A 27,524-nucleotide genomic window follows, 5' to 3' on the forward strand; every position below is an offset into this window, starting at 1 on the left:
TATCACAGAAACTATTCATTCAAATTTGATACCAATATTATGAAAACTCATCTGATTTACAATTTGCATTAAGCATGTAGATTTTTATTTGAAATACTGTTATAATTTAAAATAACAATATATACCAGAGGTCTAAATAGATAATAAGTAATGATAAATACAATACTAATCTTGGTATTTTCAAAGGATACACATTGAATGTTGTGAAAATTTAAGTGTTCAAAACTTTCGTTTAAAATTACATTTAAATATTTCATAAGGCAGTATTTGAATTATTAAAAATAATTTGAACATACATTCGGTATGATGAAAATGGTTAAACATTATCCTGTTTATTGTAACTTACAAAAAAGAAATATTATATAATCACATAAAATATATAAATTAAGATACTTGTTAGTACTAAGTGTATGTGTTGGTAAATATTCCTAAGTAAATAATTATCATTCTATTTTTTTCTTTTTATCATTGATATGCATGCCAATTCTATTAAGAATTAATTAAATAAATGTGTTTGTAGTAATTTTAAATTCATATTTACATGGCAACTGTTATTGATTTTTCAAATATCTTCACTCATAATTATTAAATATTAAACAGGTAATAGTAATAATATCATTTTTTTTTTATAATAAGATGAGATTTTTAATCAATGTTCAAAATAAATTATGAATTTATTTACCTCAGTAATTTATAATATTGTTACACGTAGAAAATTCATAATGGAGTCCAATTATAAAATATAAAATACAATTTCCTCAGTTTTCTATATAAAAAAAATTATCAAACCTTATTTTTTTTCCTGTATTTTAAAGGAGGATCAATATCCTACGAGGTGGTCAAAGCTTAAATTATTAAATTATTGCGCTTCTCATTCTTTTTCTCAATTTATTTCCTAAATCATATTAAATTGTCAATTACTTAAACAATTTACAAGTAAAATTACATTTATTTCGGTACTTTTCTTGTTTTTAAATAATGTTATTAATAATGGTTAGGTAATAGTTTATAATTATTAATAATTTCGATTATTGTTTTTAATAATATGCCACCATACGTTATAAAACTAGTAAGCATTAAGAATTTTTACACGACTTGGTGTATTAAGTCTTGTTGGGAAACTCAAACATTAAAAGCTAAAAATCTCTGCACTGCAGCAGCTTATAGTGTTGTGCGTAAAGTCTTAGACCGGATGGACGATAAGGAGATTGTTCGGCAACAGGAAATGAATACTCGTGTTAAGTTTTCAAGGATGAAAAAGCGTACAGAATCGTAGTGCTTTTAACAGTGTTTTAAATATGTGTGTTGCATTATTCTACACAGTAGGTATTTAAAACAACATCAAGATGTTAATTTACATGCAAATTACGAAACATGAATTAAATGAACGCATTTGTTTGAAAACCATCATCATCGAATTTCTCACGAACCCGATTTTTTGTTGTGATCACTATGCGTAAACTAAAAACCCACATATCCTCTGAAATTGTTGGTCGCATTTGAAAATGGCCCACAGTAGTTGAATGATTGTTTAAATGTTGTGGCCCGAGGGAAATAAAATGCACGAAAACGAATGATTAAAAGCTTAAAAGTTTGTTAGACTACGACACAGAAAATATTGTTTTAGCTAGAAAAATAAAATAGAACGAAATAGTTACTGAACTACAAGCTTCGCATTAAACTTTCATACTATTTCAGTTGATGGGCGTAAACTTAATTTTTTTTTTAATACTTTTTACAGAAACGACCGTTATTTATTTTTAAGTTCTTGCTTAAAAAAAATATTAAACGGATGTGAAGGATTTGAATGTATTACCTAAGATTTAAAACTATCATACATATGTTTTATTAAAATTATGGTATCAGACTGAATAACATCTCAAACTCGAGCTTCGTCGAATAATATTAATACGTACCTGTCAGTTAAGCTGGTTGTAATAAAATAACAGTACAAATACAACAGTTATATTAATTTGCAGCACATATTTTTTATGAGTATTCACGAGAAAATATATTTAATACCGAATTTAAAAACAGATAATTTCGAATTATTTGAGACTGTTAAATCTTTTTTAACGTTTTAATCTTCGCTTACACATAACTGAAAACGATCGTAAATGTAATGTTGATAAAAAAACAACTTGTTTGAAAAAAGTAAAATAATTATAATAAAGCTTAACAATTGAAACTATTAAACACAATGCAATCAAGCGTAGTGAAGCCACTATCAGTTAGAGGATAATACAAACAAAAACGTGTAATTTATGCTTCACCGAAGTTTTCGTTATATCCCAATGGAGCTTATTTATATTTTAACATGTCACGCATAACAGCGGCAGTTTATCTTGCGCTTTGTGCACGTTTTAACCTTTAACAGAAAAACAAACAGTCCTCGGATCTCTCGTCATAAATATTGTCTACGCTGTTGGAGTATCTCCACAATAAAACTCGTTTTTTTAATACCCAAACGTCTTCGTGAAAAATAACCAAAGATAAAAACAGAAGGGACGCCGAGATATGGTCGTCTTTTACGTCTTGCAATAATAATTATTTTCCGAGAGACGAAAAAATATATGCAATATGCATATATATACTTACACACATTTTAAAAAATGGACGAGATACCCGCCTTCTTTGTGGCTTTCAAACTGCAAAGACTTTTAATTTTTTAAGAGTAAAAGCACGTTTTGGAGATAGAGCGATCTTAACACTAACCAACAACAAAAACTGATATGAACCCCTTGTCAATTTTCCGCAAAACGTCATAATCTTGAGCGTTTATCATAATATTTCTTTTATTCTCAATCTAAATTTCTATGAACGTTTATTTATTACTATTGTGATTTACTGCAAGCGTAATTAGCAAGCACTCACAAGTTAGAATTGCAGTTATTGTTATTGTTTAATTCCGCAGTAAAAGTTTAACGCAGAGGTTTTCTTTAGAGGAAATGCATTACTAAATTCTTACCTTAACGCTTCTCTGTAGTGATTTACAGCAGTTTGCGTGTCCCCAACGTCCCTTTGGTAATTAGCCCAATTATAGTGCATTTTTGCATTGTGTGGGAGAGTCTTCAAACCGGCCCTGAAAAGTCACATCACTTTCCATATACTATTATGTAATATATGAACCGTTTGGGAATCGGAAATAAAATATACATTAGGTAGGTACAATCGATTTTTCTATGTCACATTTTCATTTACATTTTATTTTTTTAAATATCCAAATTTAATTAATTGTCTACGCAAATATGGAATTGCAAGGATAAACTATATTTTATAGTAGGGAATAAAAATGTTTCAAATGTAATATTTTAAAATATTTTAAATGGAGTTGCTCCTATGTTGACTTACTTAATAATAGTCGGTCTAGACATCCAATCACTATTTCTCAGTACTGTTCTAGCTACAAATACTAAGAGCGTGAATCCCACAAAGAATTTCGTCATAATTACCACCCAGTTCGATGATTTTTTGTGATTTTGGATTGTTTGAAGTCCATACACGCAAAACAAAATGAGTCCCATACTGTAAATTAGTAATATTATAGTAAGTATATAGTTATAAAAGCTACAACACTGATATTATTGATTAATATTTGAAGTAATACAAATACAAACTGGAATTATGATTTATAAAAATTACATTTATAAGTTAACCTTAAATAATTAATTCAATACAGTTGTAAAAGTAAATTAAATATAAAAAATACTCATTCGTAAAAAAAAAACCCCGGGAAATAAACTATTTATCAATAATATTTTAAGTACCAATTATAATAATATACATTTTAACAAATTTAATATAAAAATAACATTTTACACGATATAAATTACGTTATATTAAGTATAGAGTAAGAGTTGTAAGTTATTAGTATAGTATTGATAAAAAGTATGATAAATAATAATAATAATTGTTATTATTATTATTATTATTATTATTGATACAATGCATTTTAATTTTAGAGTTACCTATAGTGCTTGTTGCACTTGTATGTTAACTAATAAATTACATTAAAAAATGCTAATATTTAAATCATATATTATATTAATAAGTCATTCCCTTATGAAATGTTATGATGTGTAATAGATATAATATATAATATTATATAATATAATAAACATAATATTTTGAATATTTACCTGGGTATGTAAAGTACTCTTTCAGCCACCACGAATCCTACTGTCACAAGAAGATTGGAAGCAGGAATATAAGGGATAATAAGTAAAAGAGCTGCCAAAACTTGAGGACAATGTTTTTGTGTCTGAAAATAAAAACATTTTTTTTTTTATTATTTACACATAATAAATACATACGAGTAAATACATAAATACAAAAACACAATATTGATATTTTATTTGTGATGAAATATGTTACTGACGATTAAAATATAATATATATACGTTATTTGAATCAAAAAATTATAAATACATTTTTTTTTTAAAATAATTTCAAAAGAAATGTATCTAGTATTAAAAAGTACGATAAATAGTTTATTTGGTAAAAATATTTTACCATAATAATAGGACAGAATAAAATGATTCAAGTTAAATATTAGGGAAAAATATGACTATTGTCAGTAACGGATAGTAAGCAGTTTGGAAAAAATAATAAATTATGAAATATATTTTGTAGGTATAATCCAGCCACAGAACGATAAATGTAAATACTACTATTTTCATTTTTTATTCACAACTTAGATTTACCCGAACCTATGATTAGATTAGTTTTTTTTTATGTTAATGCCATATATTTTATCAGTATAACCCCATAAACCGTAAATCTAATGAAAATCCGGATGTGGGTTAAAAATAACGTATCGCGAATGACAAAATAAATAACATTGAACATATTTCGCCAATGAAAACTGATTTAAATCAAACTGATATTTATGCCGATATTAATTTAATATAATTTATATCATTATATAGCGCACATGGGCGTTTCGAAAGGGTGTGAACTAAATCCCATTATGAAGCAGTGGTCTAATGTTATGTGATGATGTGTAGTTTTCCAGCCAAACTAGACGTTACATTGTTTAGCTAAAATGGCTTTATTATAGTAATGATAATGATTTAAAGATTCGCTTCAATATCTGAAGCAACAAGACCAAGTTTTTGTTGTAATTATTATTATTTGGAGAACAAAATTAACGAAAGCAGTGTTGATGTACGTGCTCAGTGGGATAAATTACCAAATGCTTACAGCAGCGGATGGATATACAAGGGACGTTATTTTTTTTTTCACGCGAACAATAACAATAAAAAAAAATAACTTGAGGTTAGTGTTCCGTAAATTGAACCCGCGAATACAGCGTTTTATATTCCGCGTATATTTTTCCCCTTTCCGTGAAATAGACGGAATAATATTATAATTTTCTGCCAATGGGGAATTTTATGACGCAGCCTAAAATTATTTCATACATATTTGAACAGCGTAAAATTTTGACGCCAAATTACTATACCGTAGTGGTTTAGGTTGTAACCGTTGTTTATACGTGAATATATATATGCGTGTATGTCTACCGGGAATTCTAACGAGATCCGATGAGAGCCCGCTCTGACTGACTACCACCCGTCATGTATATTGTATAGTATTGAATATTATCGTCTACAAGTGTGTCCATTGGTAAAGTAATAAAATATTACGTTAATCTGGTACCTAACTATATATATAACGTACACATATAATAATATGTATGTATACAAAGTATGCTACTTATGTATTATCGATATACATAATATAGAAATCCAAATCTAATGCTGTTTAAACAAGTGCAATGATGAAACGAAATCATAGTAATTAGCACCGTGGTTGCGTGGTTCCTGTCCTGTACATACGAACAGTTTTGATGGATGCAATAATAATATTAAGATATGGCGTGAATTAATACGAATTATACATCTATGATTAAAATCATATGGTAAAAATGATTCATTATTGTTTTCTTATGCTGTTGAACTTCCATGTACGTTCAACTATGCATATATTATATACACGTAATTAAATGTTCTTCGTCCATTGACCTATTTTAGCGTTTATCTTTGCCAAAATGTTTCGGCCAAATGTTAACGAGCTCGCCAGGTCGACCTTTCCCGCTTATCATTAAATGCCTCCTAGAATTGATTGTGCATAAAATTCCGGTATCCGTTTTGGATTAAACTAACGTCTACCCACCGACACTTTCACTAAAATGAAAACACGGAACCCGAAAATTTATCGGCGACGAGGTAAAGTTAGTCATATTTGTGGATGCAGGATGGGGGATAAGCATACCGGTCTAAAGACGCAGGTTTAAGGACGGAAAACATAACTCATGGAAAGTCCACCTTCCGAATTCCTGTTAGCACTGTAGGTTGTCGCACACAAAATCTCCCCACATTAATTATGGTCATTTAGTTGGTAACATTACCTCAACTTAATGTTATTATGTTAGCTCTATACTCTTGTCAAAAATATTACGTTTAATTTGAACAATAAAATTCAATTTCTATTTTTCCACCGATTTTTGAAAATTTTAATAATAATATGTGATACGCATAAATGATTTAAAAATTTAACGAAGAATCATAAAATGAACATTAAAAAAAAAAATTATAAATAGTACTGTAAAAAAAGGTATTATATGGCTTATATTAAAAAGAAAAAATATCACTACAACATCAAAAGTTACTTTTAATGATTTGTATTTTTTTAACTATAACTCAGTCTGATATATACAAACAAAAGAACAATCGATAAGAAATGTGTTATGATGTTTTTATTTAAATACTTGGCCATGTTAAAACTGCAAATTATAAATGATTTTAATGCGTTAAACACAAATAATAAAACTAATTTACTGGCTATAATTTGGTAACAGGATATTGTATGCAAATTAATAAAATGATATAATTTTGAAATGAATATTTAAAATATAATATACACTGCAATTGTTAAATTTTATCATAATATAGTTTAGAATACATCGTGAGAAATTTCATCTTAGAGATGAAGAGATGAAGAACTTTTTAAAGAAAAATAAATATTTAAATATAGTAGTATGCATTGTTTACAACTTACGTCCATATCGGATAATATTTTGCATGTAGTACACAACAAGAATGCTGCAGCTACACATGTACCGATGTTTCTGATATCGTACAAAGACGTGACCAATGGTAGTGAATTCATTTGCCAGTCATGGCTCAATGCCGACGGACATAACATCAGCCACAGGTTGAATGCAGCCACATAGCTATAGCTGAGGAACCTATAAAAGACATTTCCTTTTTGTTAGTTAATATTGGCTAATAATTACACTTTTAGAAGTATTATGTTTGATGTAAAAAGTGTTAACTAGCATCAAATAATTATTTTTTTTTAACATGAGATAAATTAACGCAAAATATTTTTAGTTAAGACAGATTGATTACATTATCATCTATATTTTAGGATTTTGCGTATCGTTATATTTCAGAATTCGAAGTTATTGACAATAATATGTTTAAACACATACTAGCTGGTATTTATTAGATATTAATTATTTTTAGAATAAATTATCATTATAATTTAATAGTTGAACGTATTTTTAATAATAATAAATAATGCCATATTATTAACATCAGAGTTATCTGTTACATTTTTTGATATTGCAAGATGTTATGTAATATAATTTTGTATTATCCTACGTTTACGTCTTAATAGTGCGAACGTGAATTTACCATTAAAATTAAAATTTTTTAAACATTGTATTCCTACGTATAGTTCTTAATTTATTTATACAAAACTTAATAATTTTCTATTTTTATTTATTATGCTGTATTGTAGAAATACCAATTTAAATATTACTTTAAGACGTCATTTATTGGTTATTATGCGGTATGCATACAATTTGAAATAACCACAAGTAAAACATTTAACATTGAGATCGTAAAATGACGTATTTTCTACCGCAGTATAAAGTGCAACATTTGTTTCTCTCGATTTTTCTGTTTTTTTCCCCTCACTTACGTTTACCGATATTCGGAACACGTCCAGCAGAGTAAGTAAATTTCGTTTTGTCAGAGGACATTAAAACCTTAGAAATACGCTTTGTAGCGATCTCGAGAGAGCGTAGACCAGTGGTTCTCAAGCCTTTTTGGTTCATTGCACTTTATTACACATCACAAGTTTTTGCGGCACACTCAACACAAATGTAATGAAATAAATTACAGTTTTCAATATTTTTACCAGCATAATTACAAATGTCAGAAACTTCTCGCGGCACACCTAGTCGATCTCTCGGCACAGTGGTTGAGAACCACTGGCGTAGACGAAAGCTCACGTGCCTAACCGCAACGTCATTTCTCTCTAGTACACCTTAATAAGCTTATTTTACAATTGTACCTATAGTTTGACGAACAACATGGTCCGTGTTATAAACAATTATTTTAAATAGGTCATTAAGTGAACTAAGTCTTAAAAAATATATTATGTTGCTACGCTAATTATTATTTACATACAGAGATGATATATTTGTATATCGTTAGTTACCATCAATCGACAATCAATGTGTATACTATAAGTTTTTTTTTTTTTTTAATTACGATACTATATAATTTAACAAATACGATTGTGTTATAAAAAAAAAAAAATATTCTCTGGTTATAAAAATTATTTTAAAAACAAGAAGTCACTCCGTTAAGGCTGAATGTAATATATTGAAAACAATTTGAACAATTTTATAATATGTATAGATTTCTAAAAAATATTTTTTTTATTTACTAAAATAATTAATATTTATGGATATTTTTTCGATGGTGGTATTGAATTCAAACAGACAAGTTCAGATGACACAAGGTTATATTTCAGTTAAAATGTATAGGGTTTAAAAATATATATTTCATTTGAGTTATCTGAGTACTAGACTGCATACTGAAAATTGTTAGCTAACCCCTATACTATAAGTGTAGCATGAATCACAACGATTTTAATGTAACTTTGTGATATGATATATATATATATATATATATAAGGCACTAGTGATCCACATTTTCCGGTTGAATGTAATAGGATTAAAAGCAATAATTGAAAACGATCTTTTACGATTCCTCTTTTGTTTCAAATAAGATTAATGGCTTTCAATACTTCAGTTTTTGAAAAGTTACATCTGAGATCTGTTTCGTTATTACTTTGATAGTAATCAATATAAAATATTTAATAAAACACTATAAACACTATCGTTGTTATGTTTTGATGCATTTTCCACATAAAAATACTCCTTAACAAGGTCATCAGATATTCATAAATTATATTGAAAGTTTTTCAATATTATTACAATACGTATGGATTTCATATAAAAATTAAAATTGTGAATGTTCCACGTGTGGGTATGAGAGTGGGTAGTGTAAACTGTAAAGGAACCACATGGTTAAACAAAAAAAAAAATTAAAAAAATAATAACAAATATCATTGACGTGGTGTGTGGGATGATGGTGTATCACTTAATAATTACGGTCGTATAATATTTTGAATATAAAATATGATTTGATATTGTTCGCAAAAAAAAAAAAAAAAACGCTTTTTTGTCACTTTAATAAATCGCACATCTACAATAGAACAGACGGCTGTGAATCATGAAAAGTTATTCATTGTGTCATTGTTAAGCTAGGTACGTCAAACGTTACTATAGTACCTATTTAGATTGCCTACCATATCTATATCCAACGTATATCTCATGTCACATGGCACAATTGGCACATGCATTACGAATGGGAAAATTCTTGAAATACGTCAAAATGAAAATTAACTTGATAGAAATAAGCGATGTGGTAAATAATATGTTCATTAGTATAAACAAAATAAATTATTAAACACACAATCAAATACAATTAATTTATATGATTTATGAATAAATTTAAATGCATAAAAAACCTGTTTACATTTTATAAAATCTGAATTCATCTTATAATTCAAACATTATTTGAATTATGGTTATACATAACTCATTAAAAATAAATATAATTTTTATGAAATAACTTTAGTTGTGATAACATGATATAATATACATTAAATTACATTATACACAATTTCATTAGGTAAATATTCTACAATATAGCTTCATTTTTTAATTGTTGAATGAAACGCTAAGGTAAATATTGGATAAATCAATACCTTTTACACATAATAGTCTCTGATTTAAAAATCAAAAATTTTTTGTTAAAATCTCTCTTATTTATTCACCCAACTATCAATGCCCTGGATATCTTTAGTTTTAAACACACAAAACAAATACCAACTCTACCTAAAACACTTGGCAATCATCCCCATTGGATTGTGTCCAAGAAACTCTGAGTGCCTGAAAGTCATTAAGCTATGTTTTTGTCATTTCTTAAATGGAGTATTGAATGATTTCTGGAGTCTATAGTATTAAAACTAATTACATATTTTAATTTCCCTATAATTAGCAATTTACCTTTTGTATTTTTTTAGACCATGAATTTGAAAAATTAGGTATTTCTATTTAAAGTTAAACTAATATTGAATTTATATGCATGAGTTATGGTTACATTCACAATATACTTTGTAATATATATACTATATATTAAAATATTTTTATTCGTATATAATAACATGAATATTATTATTACTACTGTTAGTTTTTTTATAAATGAACCATAAAAAAAAAATGTAGTACATAGTAATTTTTGATAATTGATTGTTAGGTTAGGTCAATCAGAAGCAAGAACATCTTATTATCTCACTAAATCAAAATAATCGATACACAACTTTATTGTATTGGTAGGTAATATTTTATATTCCATCACATAAAAATATAGCAAAATTAGAAATCCACCAATACAAACCCAAATATAATAATCACTAAAAACCTTTTAAAAACTATTTATTGTTAAAAATTGTTTTATAAGTTATACAGTTGTATTTTTTACAGCAACTTATGAATAAAAATCCTAACGTCATTTCAACAAATATTAGAATGATAAATATAGGCACCTACATCGTACATAACATATGCGAACGTTACCAACTTCCGAAGTAAATTTTAAATGTATTCACAAATTATGATAAATTATGCATGCAATATAAATTATACTTCGTATAAAATATTTACTAAAATTCAGAAGTTAACTTATTCTTAAACATAAGTGAATTCGAAGTTTGAATGTTGTTAACTGCACGTTTACAATATTGTGATTCTAAAATAATTTCCTAACGGTTATGATAATATAATGCTATTTTACAGCATCATCATTTCCGTGCGTGTCTTATAACGCCAGTGAATAAATAAACTCGACATACTTGTTCTTTAATAACCGTCTTTGATAGTTTCCTTGGGTACGATTATTGTTAATTACAAAAATAGTTTTATATTTTACAACAATTATTTACTAATTTTTGTGGAGTGAATTTCTATCAAAGCATTCACATAATATGTCCCTGTGAAAATTTTACGTTTAAAAAACGAAATACTGTTCGTAATCTTTCAAATGTAGAGTGTATGGAAACATAGAAGCATGTTTTATTGAAATTGTAAACTTTTTTTTATCTAAAAATATTTGTTTGTTCCTTCTTTATTAAATTAAAGTATATTGTTAATAGCTGCGAAGAAATCAACGAGATAATAAATGTATATAGTATCAAACTATATTCATTTCATTAACTTTATTGAACAATATAAAATAATAAAGTTTAGTGACTATTGATGTCTGTCTAATATCGAATTGTGTATACAATTAAAGTTTCATAACAATGCATATTATGTAATAATAATACTATTAATTTATATAAGTTTACATACTTGATCATGATATTTCAAAACTTTGACGATAAATAATAAAACGATGTAAATTTACTAAAAAGTAACAGTAAAAATCCTACATGCTATTGAAAGTTATAATATTAATTATATTAAATGTAAAATGAATAAACTTACATTTTATTGTTTTTAAATCAAGTTTTTATATTACTCGTTTATATATTCATCATTACCATGAAAAATATTGATATTCAAACATAAAAGTATATTTACAATAATAATATTAACTATTCAGTAAAAAATAAAATAAAAGTAGCTTATATTTATTAAAATATCATATTATTTATGAAAATAATGCAATTTAATTTGACCCAGGTAACAATGTTTATGAGTACCTAAGTTAGTGTTTATTATGGTAGATACTTATCAAAATTTTAATTAAAAAATTGTCTTAAGTATTTAAGTGATATATCGAGGTTTTATTAGCTTATTGTTAACAAGGTTAACGTAAATTAATTTAAAGTATGTATAGATTTAAAAATATGAGTCATCTTCACAAGTGCAATTTATAAATTCAATGGATTATTTCGAAGAAAAATACCAAACAATCACAAAATTTTATTGAAACCTAGGATTGAACTTCCGACAGGAATGAAATAATTTAAAAAAAGTAAAATTTGCTATGAATTTGATTGCACGAATAAACCGTAAGTTAATTTAAAAGTACATATTTCTTTTACGTGGTTAAAGTGTAGGTTTTTATTACATATTAATATAATACAATGTTACGTCGAATTTTGGGTGAAAAACGCCATGAACAATTTCGATTAAATTATATTTATATCGAACTTAAGGATATGACATTTATTTATTGATGTTATGTATATATTGATTATATATTATTGTATATATTATTATTATATATTATTAATATATTGAAATTATATTCAAATTTATTTATTTCACGTTAAATAGGTTAATTGTTAAATAAACTGAGTAATGATAATTTATTAGTAAAAATACAATATTACAACTCAACAAAGACAATAAATACATGATATTATTAATTAAAATATATTTGTTATTTCATATGATTTATTCGTGTTATATTATTAAAATAATATGATAATATAATTATTTACTAAAATCGATTAATAACAGATGAGTTTATTTATTAAATTATAACAATATAATATTATTGGCATTATTAACTTTTAGTATACAGGTTATATATTATACTATAAAATTGCGTAAACTTAAGCCAGAATTAATAAACATACCAGGAAATCATTCCTTGCAAAAATATACAACTTGGATCACTAACGTTTTTTGGATATCACCCGAGTCATATGCAATGTAAAGGTGGTTTGTTGTTTCAGCCGCGAGTGTTACAATTTAGTAGTTAACCATAGTTTGTGGAGTGTTAGTAATTAAATACGAATCAAGTGGTATGACTAAGGTCGGAGGGGGGGGGGGTTAGATAAGTTTTAATAATGCAAGCAAGTTTAATTTAATTTTAGCCCACGTAGGGTCCCTTGAAACCGTTTTTATGTTGTAGTAACTGAAGAGCGATAAATCTATAAATGTCTATTATTTAACAAGATTTATAGTTTAATTCGGAATTAATTATAGAGGCTAGGTTTTATTTATTAATTGACATAAAATATGTAAGATTCGAAAAATAAAACATTTAACGTGGGCAACGCTAGTAACAATAGATTATATTTATCAAGGTGTAACCAATATATATTTTATATTTTACTCTTTGAGCTATAAATATTATGATGTTTTAATAGTAACCAATAAAAAAATATCAATATGATTCACTATAAAACGTATAGAATAGATATTTTATAGTATATATGTATAACACGATGTTTATATAATTTTATATTAAACTTATATTGTATTAAACTTGTACAAAGTACAAGTAATTTGTATTATAATATATTTGTTTAGTTACATCCATTTTTATATAAACATATTATAGACTTTTAAACTAATCATTATGGTTATAATTAGGCGAAATAATCTTGGGGAACGTTCCAGATAATAATCAAAACAAAAAAATTAAAATGTATGCGTGTACAAGTATTTTTTTTATTTTTTTAATAACCATATTATGAGAATCAGATATAATATCAAAAGAAAGCGCACTAACAGTGCGCGAGAAGATTTGAAAGAGAATATCATGAAAACTGCAGATAAATCGATTGGATACCTTAAACCTTGCTATGAGAAAACCATGGATAACAAATTAAATTATGGAGTTCATAAAACAAAGAAATAATTGCAGGAAAAATTACGAAATTATGTACAGAATGACAAAAAATAGCATAACTCAAAAGTGTAGAGAAGCAAAAGAGAAATGGATGGATGTATATGGTAAGACATTCAGAAAAATTTATCCTCATGTAACATAGGAAGAGCATATAACATCTTTAAAAAACTTTCAATGAACACAAAAACAAAAAGTACAGTGGTTATAAATAAAGATGGAAACATTTTAATAGATGAAGAAGAAATAACAATGCGCTGGAAATAATATTTAGAAGATTTATATGAAGGAGCTAGTGAAACAACAGAAAATAATTTTGGAATAAAAGAGGTGTACCGTGCTGGGGAAGATGAAATGTCGCCCAGTATAATGAATAGCGAGTTTATCAAAGCAATCTATGACTTAAAATCAAATAAAGCAGCAGGCATAGATGAAATACCTGCTGAATTGTGGAAGCATTCAGGGGAATAAACTAGAAATTTCTCATTTAAAATGGTAGAAAAAACTTATCCAGAAGATATAGAACCAAAAGATTTTACACAAAGTAGAACTATACTTATCCCCAAAAAAGGAAACCCTACAGAATGCAATAACTACAACACTATCAGCTTCTTTAAACACGCTTCAAAAATACTTTTGAACATCATAAAGAATAGAATATGGAAGTAAACGGAAATAAATTTGGGAGAAGATCAGTTCGGATTCAGACAAGGAATGGGTTACGGAAAATCTATCTTTGCTTTGAGAACGTTTGCAAAAAGAAATCTAAATATGAACAGAAATACAGATGTATATAGGGTTTATCGATTTAGAAAAAGCATTCTACACCGTAAATTGGAACTTGCTGATGACTACCTTGAAAAGAACTGGCCTGGATTGGAGAGACAGAAAAATTATTATGAAACTATATAAAAACCAAGAAACAATAATTAAAATAGGAGACTGCGTATCCACAACTGGAATTCGTAGAGGGATAAGACAAGGCTGTTCTTTGTTACCTTGTTTATTCAATATATTCATAGAAAAAGTGGTCCAGGAACTCAAAGTCATAACTAAATGTGTAAAAATAAATAGAAAAGTTATTCATTGTATCAGATTTGCTGATGATATTATTAAAACGATACCTTATGAAGATAAGGAAAACAAAAGTCATGGTGGAAAGTAAGGAAAGCAGAGTCTCCATCGTCAAAATACAACTGGATAACAAAATAATTTATGAGGTGCAACAATGTACATATTTAGGAAGTATATTAACGAGTGATAGTAGATGTTCGGTAGAAATAAAACACTGAATAGCAATTGCAAGAAGAGCCTTCACACAAAAAAAGCAGCTACTTACGAACAAAAATCTTAATCTTAAAAGAGGAAAAAACTTTTCCAAAAGCTACGTAGGGAATGTTTTGTTGTATGGAAATGAAACCTGGTCATTATAAGATAAAAAAAATTGAAGCAATGAAAATGTGGACCTGGAGAAGAATATTTTGTATTAGTTGGACTGAAAGGAAGAGCAACGAAGAAATCCTCCAAATAGTAGAGGAGAAGATTGTGTTACTACTATTATTAGTATTAGATCAAGAAGTAGATAACTTATAGGACACTTATTGAGAAATAACCCATTTATAACCAGCATAATGGAAGGAAGAATCAATGGACGCAAATGAAGAGGAAGACCGAGAAAAACATTCATAGGAGAGATGATTGAATTGGCTGGATGTAGCGGGTATTCACAAATGAAGACTCGTTATTCTTTGTATACTTTATATTGTTATTTATTTTAATAGAGCAACGGATAGAAACAAATTAATTACTTAATTACTATGTTATGGTGGTTTTTATTTACCTGTAATCAGTATTTAAGCATGCCATTTTTTCATATCTCCGTTTTATTTCAATATTTTATATAACTTGAACCTCAACTAGCTTACATATATTGTTATACATATTTAATTATTTGATTTTACTACGTAATAATTTGTTATTATATTTTAATAAAAAAATTCCAATATCTAGTAATTTAATTACGATATGAAATTCATAAAAAAAACAAAATAATAAATAGTAATTAATTACCGGAAATAGTTTAATACTTTCGGCCATTCACAAAAATTCTTACCCCGTTGCCGGGAATTGGCAAACTCCATATTATAATATATAACATAAGTGTTTTTCACATATTATCAAAACTAAACGTTGAATGGAAAGGTTTATCACAAGAAACTAACAACTAAATAGGACCCTCGTACTTAATTTCCACTAACCTTTGGTTTTTGTTATAAAAAAAAAGGGTTAAATAAATAACAAACACTGAAATAGCAATAAAAAAATTAATATATTTGAAAATGTTCTGTTGGTATAAATATGCAAAAATAAACAAATTTAAGTTTAAAATGCACAGTTTTTTTATCATTAAAAAATGTTGTCAATTGGTAAATTTAACATCCACAACAGCATAATAAACTATCGTATATAATAACTATTTTATTATCAATCAAAACAATTATTTAAATGATCCTAAACTACTAACATATACCAAGTGAATGGTTAGTAAAGAAGGAGGGACTGAGTCAATATTTTTAGAAAAAAAATTATGTGCATTTATATGTATTTTCAAAAATAAAATCTTAGGTAAAAAATTTCAAAGTTTTTGGAAATTCTTAAAAACATCAAGACATTTAAAAAATGTATTATCTATGCTTACTTGGTTTTTTCAACAGAAGAATTAATATTCCAAAATAATTAAGTTCTCATTTAACTTTATTTTTTTTTATATTTAAATTATTTGGTTCTTATAGAACTTTGTTCTAAAGCATTAAATTCAATATATATATTTGATTTTATTATTATAACACACCAACCTAAAAATAACTTTATAACAATTTGCTTCAATGCGCCTTTTGACAAAATAATTCAATACTTTATGGTGTATAATACTTTATTTTTTTATACTTTATTTAAATAGTTGAATAAAGTATAACGTTAATAATTTATTTATTATAGTCTTTAAAGATAGAAATAAATTGTAAGACGATTGATAATAAAATTAAATATTTTTCAAATTTTCAAATTAATGTGCTTTTTACTTAATAAATACAACAACATTAAATATTAGATGCAAATTATAATATGATAATAAATAACACAACATAATATGTATTATATTATTATGCTATCTATTCTTTTATCGAATAAAGGTTTTTCTTCTTTTAATAATTCAGTTTTCAGAATAATATGATCAAATTGTAAATGCATACAACTATGATAAATATAAATCAAATTTGTTTTAAATACTAATTATTTTGAATTAAATTGGAAAAGTATGTAATCTATAATAATTTCAGTTAAATAAAATGAAAAATATTATGTACGACAAAAAATGCAATTGAAAATCAAGGTGTTTCCGAGATTCAGTAACACATACTTATTTGTAGTGAAAGGTAAATTTACCAGTTTATCAAACACTGGCCAACAAATAACCCTTTGTAATTCCCAATGCCCATGGTACCGGACAATGATAACCCGGGGTACTGTAGCTTACCCCCTTGTTAAATTTATCGGTCGGCGGAATTTCTCTGTATAAATGGGTTCTGAAATATGTCCATTTTGAACATTCCAAAACCTGGTGGTGGCAAAAGTGCGCCCCTCTCGTACTTTACTCCCGCCCTCCATAACAGAATTTAATATTAACTGCTTTGAATTCGCATAGGGGTTGTTCTCGTATAAGATACACAATAAATTATTCGACAGGGAGCCATTTAACGGGGTAGGACTAAAGGGATGCTGTGGTTCTTGCATAGTTCTACTACCAAATCCATTCGATGGACCAAAATATTCTCGGTCGCGGCCTACTTCACCACCAATCATTGCTAAACAATTAACTTTGGCCCATTAATTAGTTGTAAATAAAAGAAATAATATTTATACATCAGCAAGAGAAAATTATTATTTTTACTACCAACACTCATTTCTATCATCACATATTATATAATATTGATCTGCAAATGTCATAAATCTTTTCTTAATGACCCTCTTGCATTAGGAGAGGCTCCAAAATGGATCCACTTTAAAAATAGCACCCTACTCGATCTTATCATTTCCTCTAAATACCATCATCCCTAAAGACTTGAACTTAGTTCAAGTGTCTGTCACATAAATTATAATTGCAAGATTGCGTGTTAAATTTGTTTTTTAATTTTTTCATGATCCAGATATTAAATACTTTTCAGAAAATTCCAATCAACGTCACGTTGACAATTCAACGAAATATTTTTTTGACATGCACTAAACTTAGAAAGTATAAAATGGCAAAACAATCCATACAATCATGATCTACAATATTAAGGTAACACAATTCATGTAATCTACAGCCCCTCTTAAGTTAATTGAATTTCAATGCATAATATAATAAAATATAGATGTTATAATATAAAAGGTACGCATATAATTATATAAAACATTTTTAACTTTCTAGAAAATTATTTTTATTCAAATTCACGTCAAATTCACGTTGATGCGGTTGCTTTGGGCTCTGTTTTAATAAATCACTTTTTAGTATATTATTCAACTTATATATCAGGTGAATATAAATACAATAATTCTTTTGAATTTTGGTAGAGTTTATAAAATGCATATACCTTGCCATTATTATATTATTTATATTACGCAGTAAACAATTAATAATAAAAAATATATATATGTATATTATTTTCCGTGTTTATTATATTTATGTATGTTATACGTATTGACTTATATGAATACATAAAATAATATTCTTTCAAAATTGAGGATTTGGTATTCAATTATGGTTATAAAATCGTCAACATTTTTTTATCTCGTGCTATAATTTCACATTTCTCTTGCAATTTAATTTTAATTACATAATACCTAGCTTATGTAAATTAAACAAAACTATATTTTATATTTAAGTCCAAAAGAAAATTTATTTACAATTATCAATGTTTTTAAATGTTATTTTGTTTAATAATTTATTTATTATGATTTTTTCACAAAATTAATTATTAACTATGTTCGAAAACATTTTAGAAAATTATTTTTTACACATAGAGAAAGTATTAATTTAGAAATTATATATTTAAATTCGTTTTATTATTTGTATGTAAGCACTTTAAAATATGTATGAAAATAAAAAAAATAGAACTTTTTTCAACGAAATAATTTAAATAATTTAAAAAATGACTTAATATAATATTTTTTGAATTTAAACAAACGAAACCATTCTCATAATATTTGGGACAGAAATAAAAAATATAATGTAACTTTATTTGGTCTACATTTTTAAAATAAATACTTTATTGATTACGTTTAAATTATTTACCAAGAAGAAATTGTTTATACAACATTAAACAAAACTTTTAATAAGTTTTTAAATCTATTTGTAAATATATTTTACTGCTCAAGTTTATTTTATATATATTTTTTATTCATGTATAGGTAAACTTATCAAAATGAGAAACTTTAAAACTAATAAATGTTGTAGGTACATATGGAATATTATTACTTATTACTAAATAGTATTTACCTGACTCTTGAGCTGTCATGGAACGCTGCAGGATTGTCCGGTTCAGTAAATTTTGGTAAACTGCCTTGAAGCATGTACAGTCGAAATGTTAACAATGCAACCGTCTGCAAAGTTTACATTAAGTACATGTGAAATTACACTCAAAAACTTTTTATATAAGCAAAATTATTCTTTATAGTGAGTGATGACAAGTGGTTTTTGGTTTTGTAATTGCAATTGCAATATTTAAATACAACGTTTGCGATTATTACATTTAGCATATAATATATTTATGGGTATTATAGTGATTTATAATTTTTATTGTCAAGAAATTCTATAAAAAAATTTGACTGAATTTGCATGATATAATTGTTTATGAATTAAAAATTTAGAAGATCAAGGTTTAAATTAACAAAGAAAAATTAGAAAAGCAAATTATACAATACTATTAATCGAATTATCATAAACCACACTGTCATACTATCATAATATTATTATAATATATAAATCTATATTAAGTAAAAAAAGGTAATAAAACTTCTGAAATTGTAAGAAAAATATAGTAAATAATATAATATCCTTTGAACTAAATTTACGAGTAAAAAAAAACAGTTAATGTATTTCGATTGGAATTAAACTTAATAAGAATTTAAAACAATAATATATTGTATTATATCTAATGTTTATCTAACTAATAAAATGCAATATGTAAAACTATATTTTAGAAATTTGATAAACAACATACTGCAGCTATAGTTTTTGGAGCCCTTCTTGCGAATGAATTGTATTCCTCAGTCTGCTTGTGTTCCACCACTGACCTAAAAATAAAACTTTGTTTTAGTTGTTTAAATAATTTTAAATATAAATTTTCAGACTAAAAATACCATTATAATTACAATCATAGACTACAATTGCAATAATCAATAAACATGAACAAATAATTACTATTTTTTTTTTAATATACTCTAAAAATCATTTTAAGAGTTATTACATTTTTAAACTTATGATTATAAAAGTTTAATCTTTAAGAGAATCAAGATTATACCAGATATTGTACAACAAACAAAATCGTAATTAATATATATATTAATGTAATATACAAGACAAGGTGTTACATAACATCTAAATTTAATCTAAAATAGGACGATTTTTCTAACGATGAATATATATTATTTTATATTTAATTTCATAAAAAAACACAATAAGTCAACCAATTAAAATTAGTGATTTAAACTACTACTTAATATTGATGTATATATATCATACTCCATAGTATTTGCTTAGTATTATGCTGTTTTAAGGAATATCCAAGATCATTACAAATAACTATAATATCGTTAAGTAGAGTTGTATCTCTAAACATAAAAAGATTATTTAACACTTTATACTATTATCTCAATATTGTTATTAAGCTTAAAATAATTTAATAAATAATTGATTTGTATTCCTAAGTAGCCACACAATATTTTAGTTTTCTTACTTTTTAATATGACCCCACGAAGAATATATGTCGTAAGCCAGATTAACTAAAAGGACCATTAGCCCGGTTTCTTTGGCCAACATTGATAACGCTCCAAATGTACAGCTAAGCAACACCCGTTCTCTGCGTTTCCATCGAGCACTGTGATAAAAATAAAATAAATTGTAAGACACAAATAATAAAAAAAATACATCTAGTATAATAGATTTGTTTGATTTAAGTAATAAAAAGTGATAAATGCGAAAAATAACATAATTAATAGTTACAAACATTGTGAGCAATGCAATCTACATGTTCGTCGTCACTTGTTATGAGTAAAAATAGAATTCATTTTAAAATTTATTTTGCAATATAATTGAAAATTATAGTTTCGGAAAATTTAAACTAAAAATTAAAGAAATATAAATGAGATTAATAAATTATTAAGAATATGACATTTTTGGCCAAAAAAAAAAAAATAAAATAAAAAAATACACTGAAAAATAATATTTATTTTATAATATTAAGTGATTTTTAGATAATGTTGTGTGAAAATAAAATAATTGATTTAGTTGAATTCTATAATTGTATAATAAATAGACATTAAATTATATTTTATTTATTTAATACTTCTGTTACATTGCCTCTGGAACATTTTTCAAAATATAGCTACCTCTTTAATTAAATCAAATACGAACAAAAGTAGAGGTTATTATCCCTTGCCTATGATAATTATTAAATGCTTGCTACAAATAAAAATATTATTTTCGGAGATAACAGTTATTTACTATTATCCCGTTTTCAAGCTTTTAACATTGCGGTTTTTACTGAATACAAACTAAAAATTCAACGAGTTATTCTCTTGAAAATATTAAAAGTAAGTGATTATAGAATATTATGTAAAATCACAGGGTAATTATCTCCCTTGGTGTCTACTTTTTTAAACTCATTTTTTCACAGACCTGATGTAAAAAACTTACAGATGTATCAAGCATGTAAATAAAACATGTATTTTATGAATAATTATAAGACTATCAACTTTCAGTCGTGGTTATTTTAACACAAAAAATTTAAAATTAAAAAACTAAATTATTAATATTCATAACTTAAGCATTTTTTGTAGATTTTAACATTGTATTGTCCAATTCAAGAGAAAGAGTGATATTGAATTATTTATTTTGGTTTGAAATAGTATTAATTAGATATAAATTTGATAACATTATAAGTACAATTTAATTTACAAAATTCAAAATTTAAAAATGCACAACCTATACCGATATCAATTTTATAAGTTAAATAACACAGTGATTTATGCTTATCGATTTATTTTCACCCTCGACGATTTTCAACCGAAACTATAATAAATCAAAAGGGTTAAATGTTGACATAAATTTCCACCAGGCAGATTCTAAGACAGCATTTCAACACAGTGTAAGTTCATAATATAATAACTGGTTGTGAATAATCATGATCAATACCCATTCCTTTCTTCAATCAAATATTTCTCTTTAATAAAATTGAATATGAGTAGCTAAATTTAAAGTTCTATATTTACTTTATGTTCATAGAAATTGTATATTAACTGAAAATCCGTATATAAACATAATGACAGCAATGTTAGTTGAGATGAACAATCAAAATATAAACCATTTTTGCGTTTTACCAAGGTGTCATATTTTATGAATTTTTGTAGGTTAATTACGCGTAATTTTGTATGAAATATTTCATATATTTTTTTTAAATTAAATAGAAAAATACCAAAAAATTAGTTAAATTCTGTTATTGGTCCGCTAATTTCGGTCCTAATCGATGTCTTACAAAAAGTTTATTTCCATATTTAATATTTCACTTATTATCCAACAATTATTCAAATTATATAGATTACATATCATATTTATATACATATTTTGTGATTGTACTACGTCCTATCTAAACTTTTTATGTTATACCTGCTATCACGAAACCTATTTATAAGTTTTTATTTGTATATCGTATTTAATTTTTGAGCTCTAATAGTCTAATAAAAATTAAAGCTATATATATATACAATATATATATATATATATATATATATAATACATATATATATGAGAAGAAAGAACAAAAAGAAGTAAAAATTATGCTAATCTCAATGGGAAATAACAGTTTTAAAATTCTGCAAATCCTGTTTTATTAGAAACCGAAAAGAAAAGCACAGGAAGACTGTTCCAGATGGTGATAAATTGCAATAACACTGTTAAAGAAATTTTTGGTGATCATTGTCATTCTATACGATACCAACTTCAAAAGTTGAACGTCAGGTATTACAAGGAAGTTATGAGGGACAGCTTTGGGATCAGTTTCGATCAGACCAATAAAAATTTTTCAAACACAACGCATGAAAAGCATTAACATTTCAGATTTTTTTTTTAATAAATATTTCAAATGTATTCAAAAAATAATTAACTATGAAAAAAAAATATAGTTGTCCAATTCAAAGACCTTTATTAAGGTTTTTATTGAACTTAAATAAAAAAAAAAAAATATGAAGTTATGAAATATAATGGTTAATAAATTATTTATTTACACAACGAAATGCATTTAATATGTAACGACTAGATAAAATCCAAATTGTGTAATGTATTCTACATTTTTTTTTTTTTTTTTTTTTGCTGTTAGCACTTTTGATTATGATCTATATCATGTTTTACAAATGTATACCATTGATATTGAAATATATTTTTCTTAGAAAATAAGACAAAATAAACTTACATCGACACATAGAATCATTTAGGACCTGTGCCTAGAAAAATGTACCGAAATTACAAAAATGTATTTAGATTTCGAAATTAAAATTGGGACACATAAAATATTACCTAGATACCTACTGTTAAATTTTAATGGATAATAATATAAATATATATAGTACTATAAGATAAACTTACCACATAGATCAAAATAAATTTAGTTTTTGATTACAATACGGATTAGTCATTCTAAACTAAGATTGTTATAAATCAAGTTTCATTGCTTGAAGTGGTGAATGAAAACAATAATATAAATACAATTATAACGCCTTGGTGGTAAACTATATAATGTAAATGCTGCAGAAAATTTAAGTAACAAATCGTGAAGAAATTTGATGGTAAAATGTGTGTTTGTGTACATGTATTATGATAAATATGTATAATATGTATAGTCGTGTATGGCTTAAATTCTTGGGCATACTCGTGTTTTAGTAGTAAAAGATAGGAACTTTCGATTTTTTTAAAACCATATACGTAGATCGGAATTATATCTTAACGATACGACTGTATAATTTCTCACGTTATGTAAAATCAAATTATTTGAAAACGTTTACAAAATTGTCACAGAAAAAGTGCAGAAAGCAGACGATTAAACCTACAAAACTTATGTCCAACCAAACTAGAACCAAACTATAAGTATTGGGGACTTGCAACACATAAACAAAAAAATCACCGGGAATCTAAAATCATATAATTGTCAAAAAACCACCTACGATAATAAAATATACAATTTTGCACATTTTGTAAGCCTCAACTGTTCTGGAAAAATGTATCACTCCCCCCCCCCCCACGAAAAAAAAACACCTATTTACGTGCCTGATTATTATTCTGACGTATCCACGACTTGATGCGGATGCAAAACCTCTGGAGCAACGCAATTATGCCGGTGCAGTTAGTAGACCTATATCGTAGGGCAGAGTAGAGTGTGGACACTAATGATTACACGTCTGTGCATTTAAAGCGCCTTCTCCGTGTCTAATCTGCAGACCGCATACGATGACAAACGATCGTCGGGCACAAAACTCCACCGCACCTGGTGTGCCTCTCACGGCGACGGTGTAGCGACGACGACACGCCCGTTAAAAATATTCGTTTTACACACTCGCAAACACCCGCCCACCCACGCACCACGGGTTATATATATAAAAATATAGATACAGGATATACGTGTGTATTCCACGCGCGGGGCTTAAATAAATGCTCGACAATTTACTGGCACTTTGCACACAGCTGCTAATTCCTGCACCGGAGGGCTATCATTCATGCTTAATCATACGACGGCACTGCGTCGGACGCGAAGGGACGGCCACCGAGGTGAAAAAAAAGTGTATAAAAAACCCGTATTGCAGCTCGTTGGGCTCCTCAATTATTCACAAAAAAATAAAAATAAATATATAAATAATATTATATAATGAAAAGAAATGCTCAGCCGTGCAGATTGAAAAAAAAAAATAAATAATAATAATGTGATCGATACACCAGTGATGGGCGGTCAGTCATCGTCATTATAATATCTTAATTTCGTTTGACTCGAAGAGATTAATTAAAAACCCAAAAGGTATGCGAGTTGCATGCGATAATTCAGTAAATTTGTCAGGACGGAAGTTATATAATATATATTTTTAGCGTTTTTACCCCCGCCGTTAGCAGATCATTCTGATACTGTCAATCATTTAATTTCTGAAAGGTGATTGGCTTATTACAGCAGACACAGAGAACAACAAAAACAAAGATAATGTGTAAAATTATCGAATACTATATTTTATATATACGCGCATATGTAGTATTAGATGAAATATGATTTTTAAATAGTATCAACCATAAGAGGTTAGAATATTTTAGATAACACTAATAATAAATAAGTAAAAGATTATATATTTTTTAAATTTTGTTATAATTATAGTTCACGTTATAAAAAAGTGTATTTTCTTTGACAATCAATTGTATCTCAAAATTTATGTGTACCTAGAGTAAGTGTTTCCTTTTTTGAGTCATAACATACAGTTCTATTTTTATATTCAAAAAGAAGAATATTTTTCTAAGGATTTCGATACATGAAAATCGAATTCTAAACTAGTAGTTTTAAGAATTATGAGTTATACTTATAACTCATAATTCATTTATGACTTACAAGTATACGATGGATAGAGTGAAGAAGTATGCGGTTGTCTTGCGAAATTTTGGTTCACTAATATTCAGCTCATCTAAATTTTAAATACTTATAACACTTAAACTACTCATTCTAAATTCAATTTGTATGTATCAAAATACTCAGAAAAAATATTTTGCTTTCAAAAGCGAAATTAAAACTATGAAGCTATAATTAGAAAAAGTAACAAACTAAACACTATGAGTGTAAAAAAATTTAATTAAAATTAAAAATTCCTTTTTGAATAATGAATGTGTTATGTTAAACGAATCTGATATTTTATTTTATAAGGAACGAATATTGCAAATACATTTCATAAAACAAATCCATTATGATATTATGTGAAAAATGAAATGATTAACTAACCAATCTCCAAAGATTATAGAACTATTAGAATTATTAATAGTAAAAAGGGGTATTTATTATTTAGTAACCACTCTACTGTACAGTAATAGTGTCACGAGTAATTCGTCATTGAGAAATGCATTGTAATATATTTATTTAATTTTAAATAAATGATAAATCATTCTATACAGAAATTGTATCTGGTCAGCCAACCTTATTATTAGGTACTAACATTATTTTATGGTGTATTTATGTTGCTATAAAAGTAATTTATTTTACTATTCGACATAGTAATTACGTTAGATTGAATAATTTTTTGCCAAAATATGCATTTAAAAATGACTTTCATTGTTTGTAAAAAAAATAATAATATGAGTTTAATGTTTCAAATATCCATCAAAAATATTTTTGAATTAGAATAAAATTACTAAAACCTTTATGTTTCGTTTACTTAGGTGCCTGCATAACTTTGTCAAATTTCTAAATTTAAATTTAGATAGTAAAAATATTACTGTGCTAAAACTTGTTAAGACTTTTTGAAATTAGTATTAATTACTTATGATACATTTAGTATTAATTTTTCAATCGATATCTATAGAAATTAAACATTTTACACATTTTAAACTATAAAATAACTTCGTTGTAAAGAATAAAAGTTTTTTTTTTTTTAAAACATAAAATAAATATGTCTCTAAGAGCGTTTCAATATTTTTTTTAATTGTATATACTAAATTACACATTTGGCTAACATTTTAATTATTTGAGATTTTTATTTTGTTTGAATTTCAACAAAATGAGATAATTGTTTTTGCTGAGAACTGGTTTTTTGTAAAAATTCCTTTTTTCTTTTACGAAATATTTTAGGAATTACTCAATTTTTATGTTTCAAACAACTAACTAGATTCACTATACTACCAGATAACGTGTTAAGGCTGAAAATCATAGCATTTTTTTTTTTTTTTTTATGAAAAATGGTTCATACACGAAAAAAACATCATTGTAAATTCAATACATTATTCATCTTCACTCAGAATATAAAACAATATGAAAAAACTTGTAGTATTTAATTGTTGAAAACATACGAACAATTTTTTAAGTTTTAAAAATGTTAATAAATGTATGTTGGTTGTAAAGTATTTTGATACTTATAGGATAAACGTTCTACATAATATGTAATAATATATAATAATATTATGCAATAATGATTATTTATTTCTTTATGTTTTATATTTTTTTTTTTTTTTTTTTTAATTAATGA

The 27,524-nt window shown here is 26.1% G+C and overlaps 1 protein-coding gene across 1 annotated transcript in view; it reads right to left on the minus strand.

Moving 5' to 3' along the window:
• Window positions 1-27,524, minus strand: part of LOC107165536 (protein O-mannosyl-transferase TMTC1-like) — a 117,280-nt gene that overhangs the window by 49,439 nt on the left and 40,317 nt on the right. Inside the window, exons 4-10 of the mRNA XM_089220591.1 lie at window positions 21,008-21,148; window positions 20,273-20,345; window positions 19,549-19,652; window positions 7,060-7,249; window positions 4,140-4,261; window positions 3,352-3,525; window positions 2,969-3,082 (exon numbers count right to left, since the gene is read on the minus strand). Coding sequence (XP_089076717.1) covers window positions 2,969-3,082; window positions 3,352-3,525; window positions 4,140-4,261; window positions 7,060-7,249; window positions 19,549-19,652; window positions 20,273-20,345; window positions 21,008-21,148 — 918 coding nt within the window. The remainder of the gene's footprint in view (window positions 1-2,968; window positions 3,083-3,351; window positions 3,526-4,139; window positions 4,262-7,059; window positions 7,250-19,548; window positions 19,653-20,272; window positions 20,346-21,007; window positions 21,149-27,524) is intronic.

This window comes from Diuraphis noxia, unplaced genomic scaffold (genome assembly GCF_037042655.1).
Source record: "Diuraphis noxia isolate RWA-SAM2 unplaced genomic scaffold, SU_Dnox_SAM2 contig0002, whole genome shotgun sequence".
Taxonomy (NCBI): Eukaryota; Metazoa; Arthropoda; class Insecta; order Hemiptera; family Aphididae; genus Diuraphis; species Diuraphis noxia.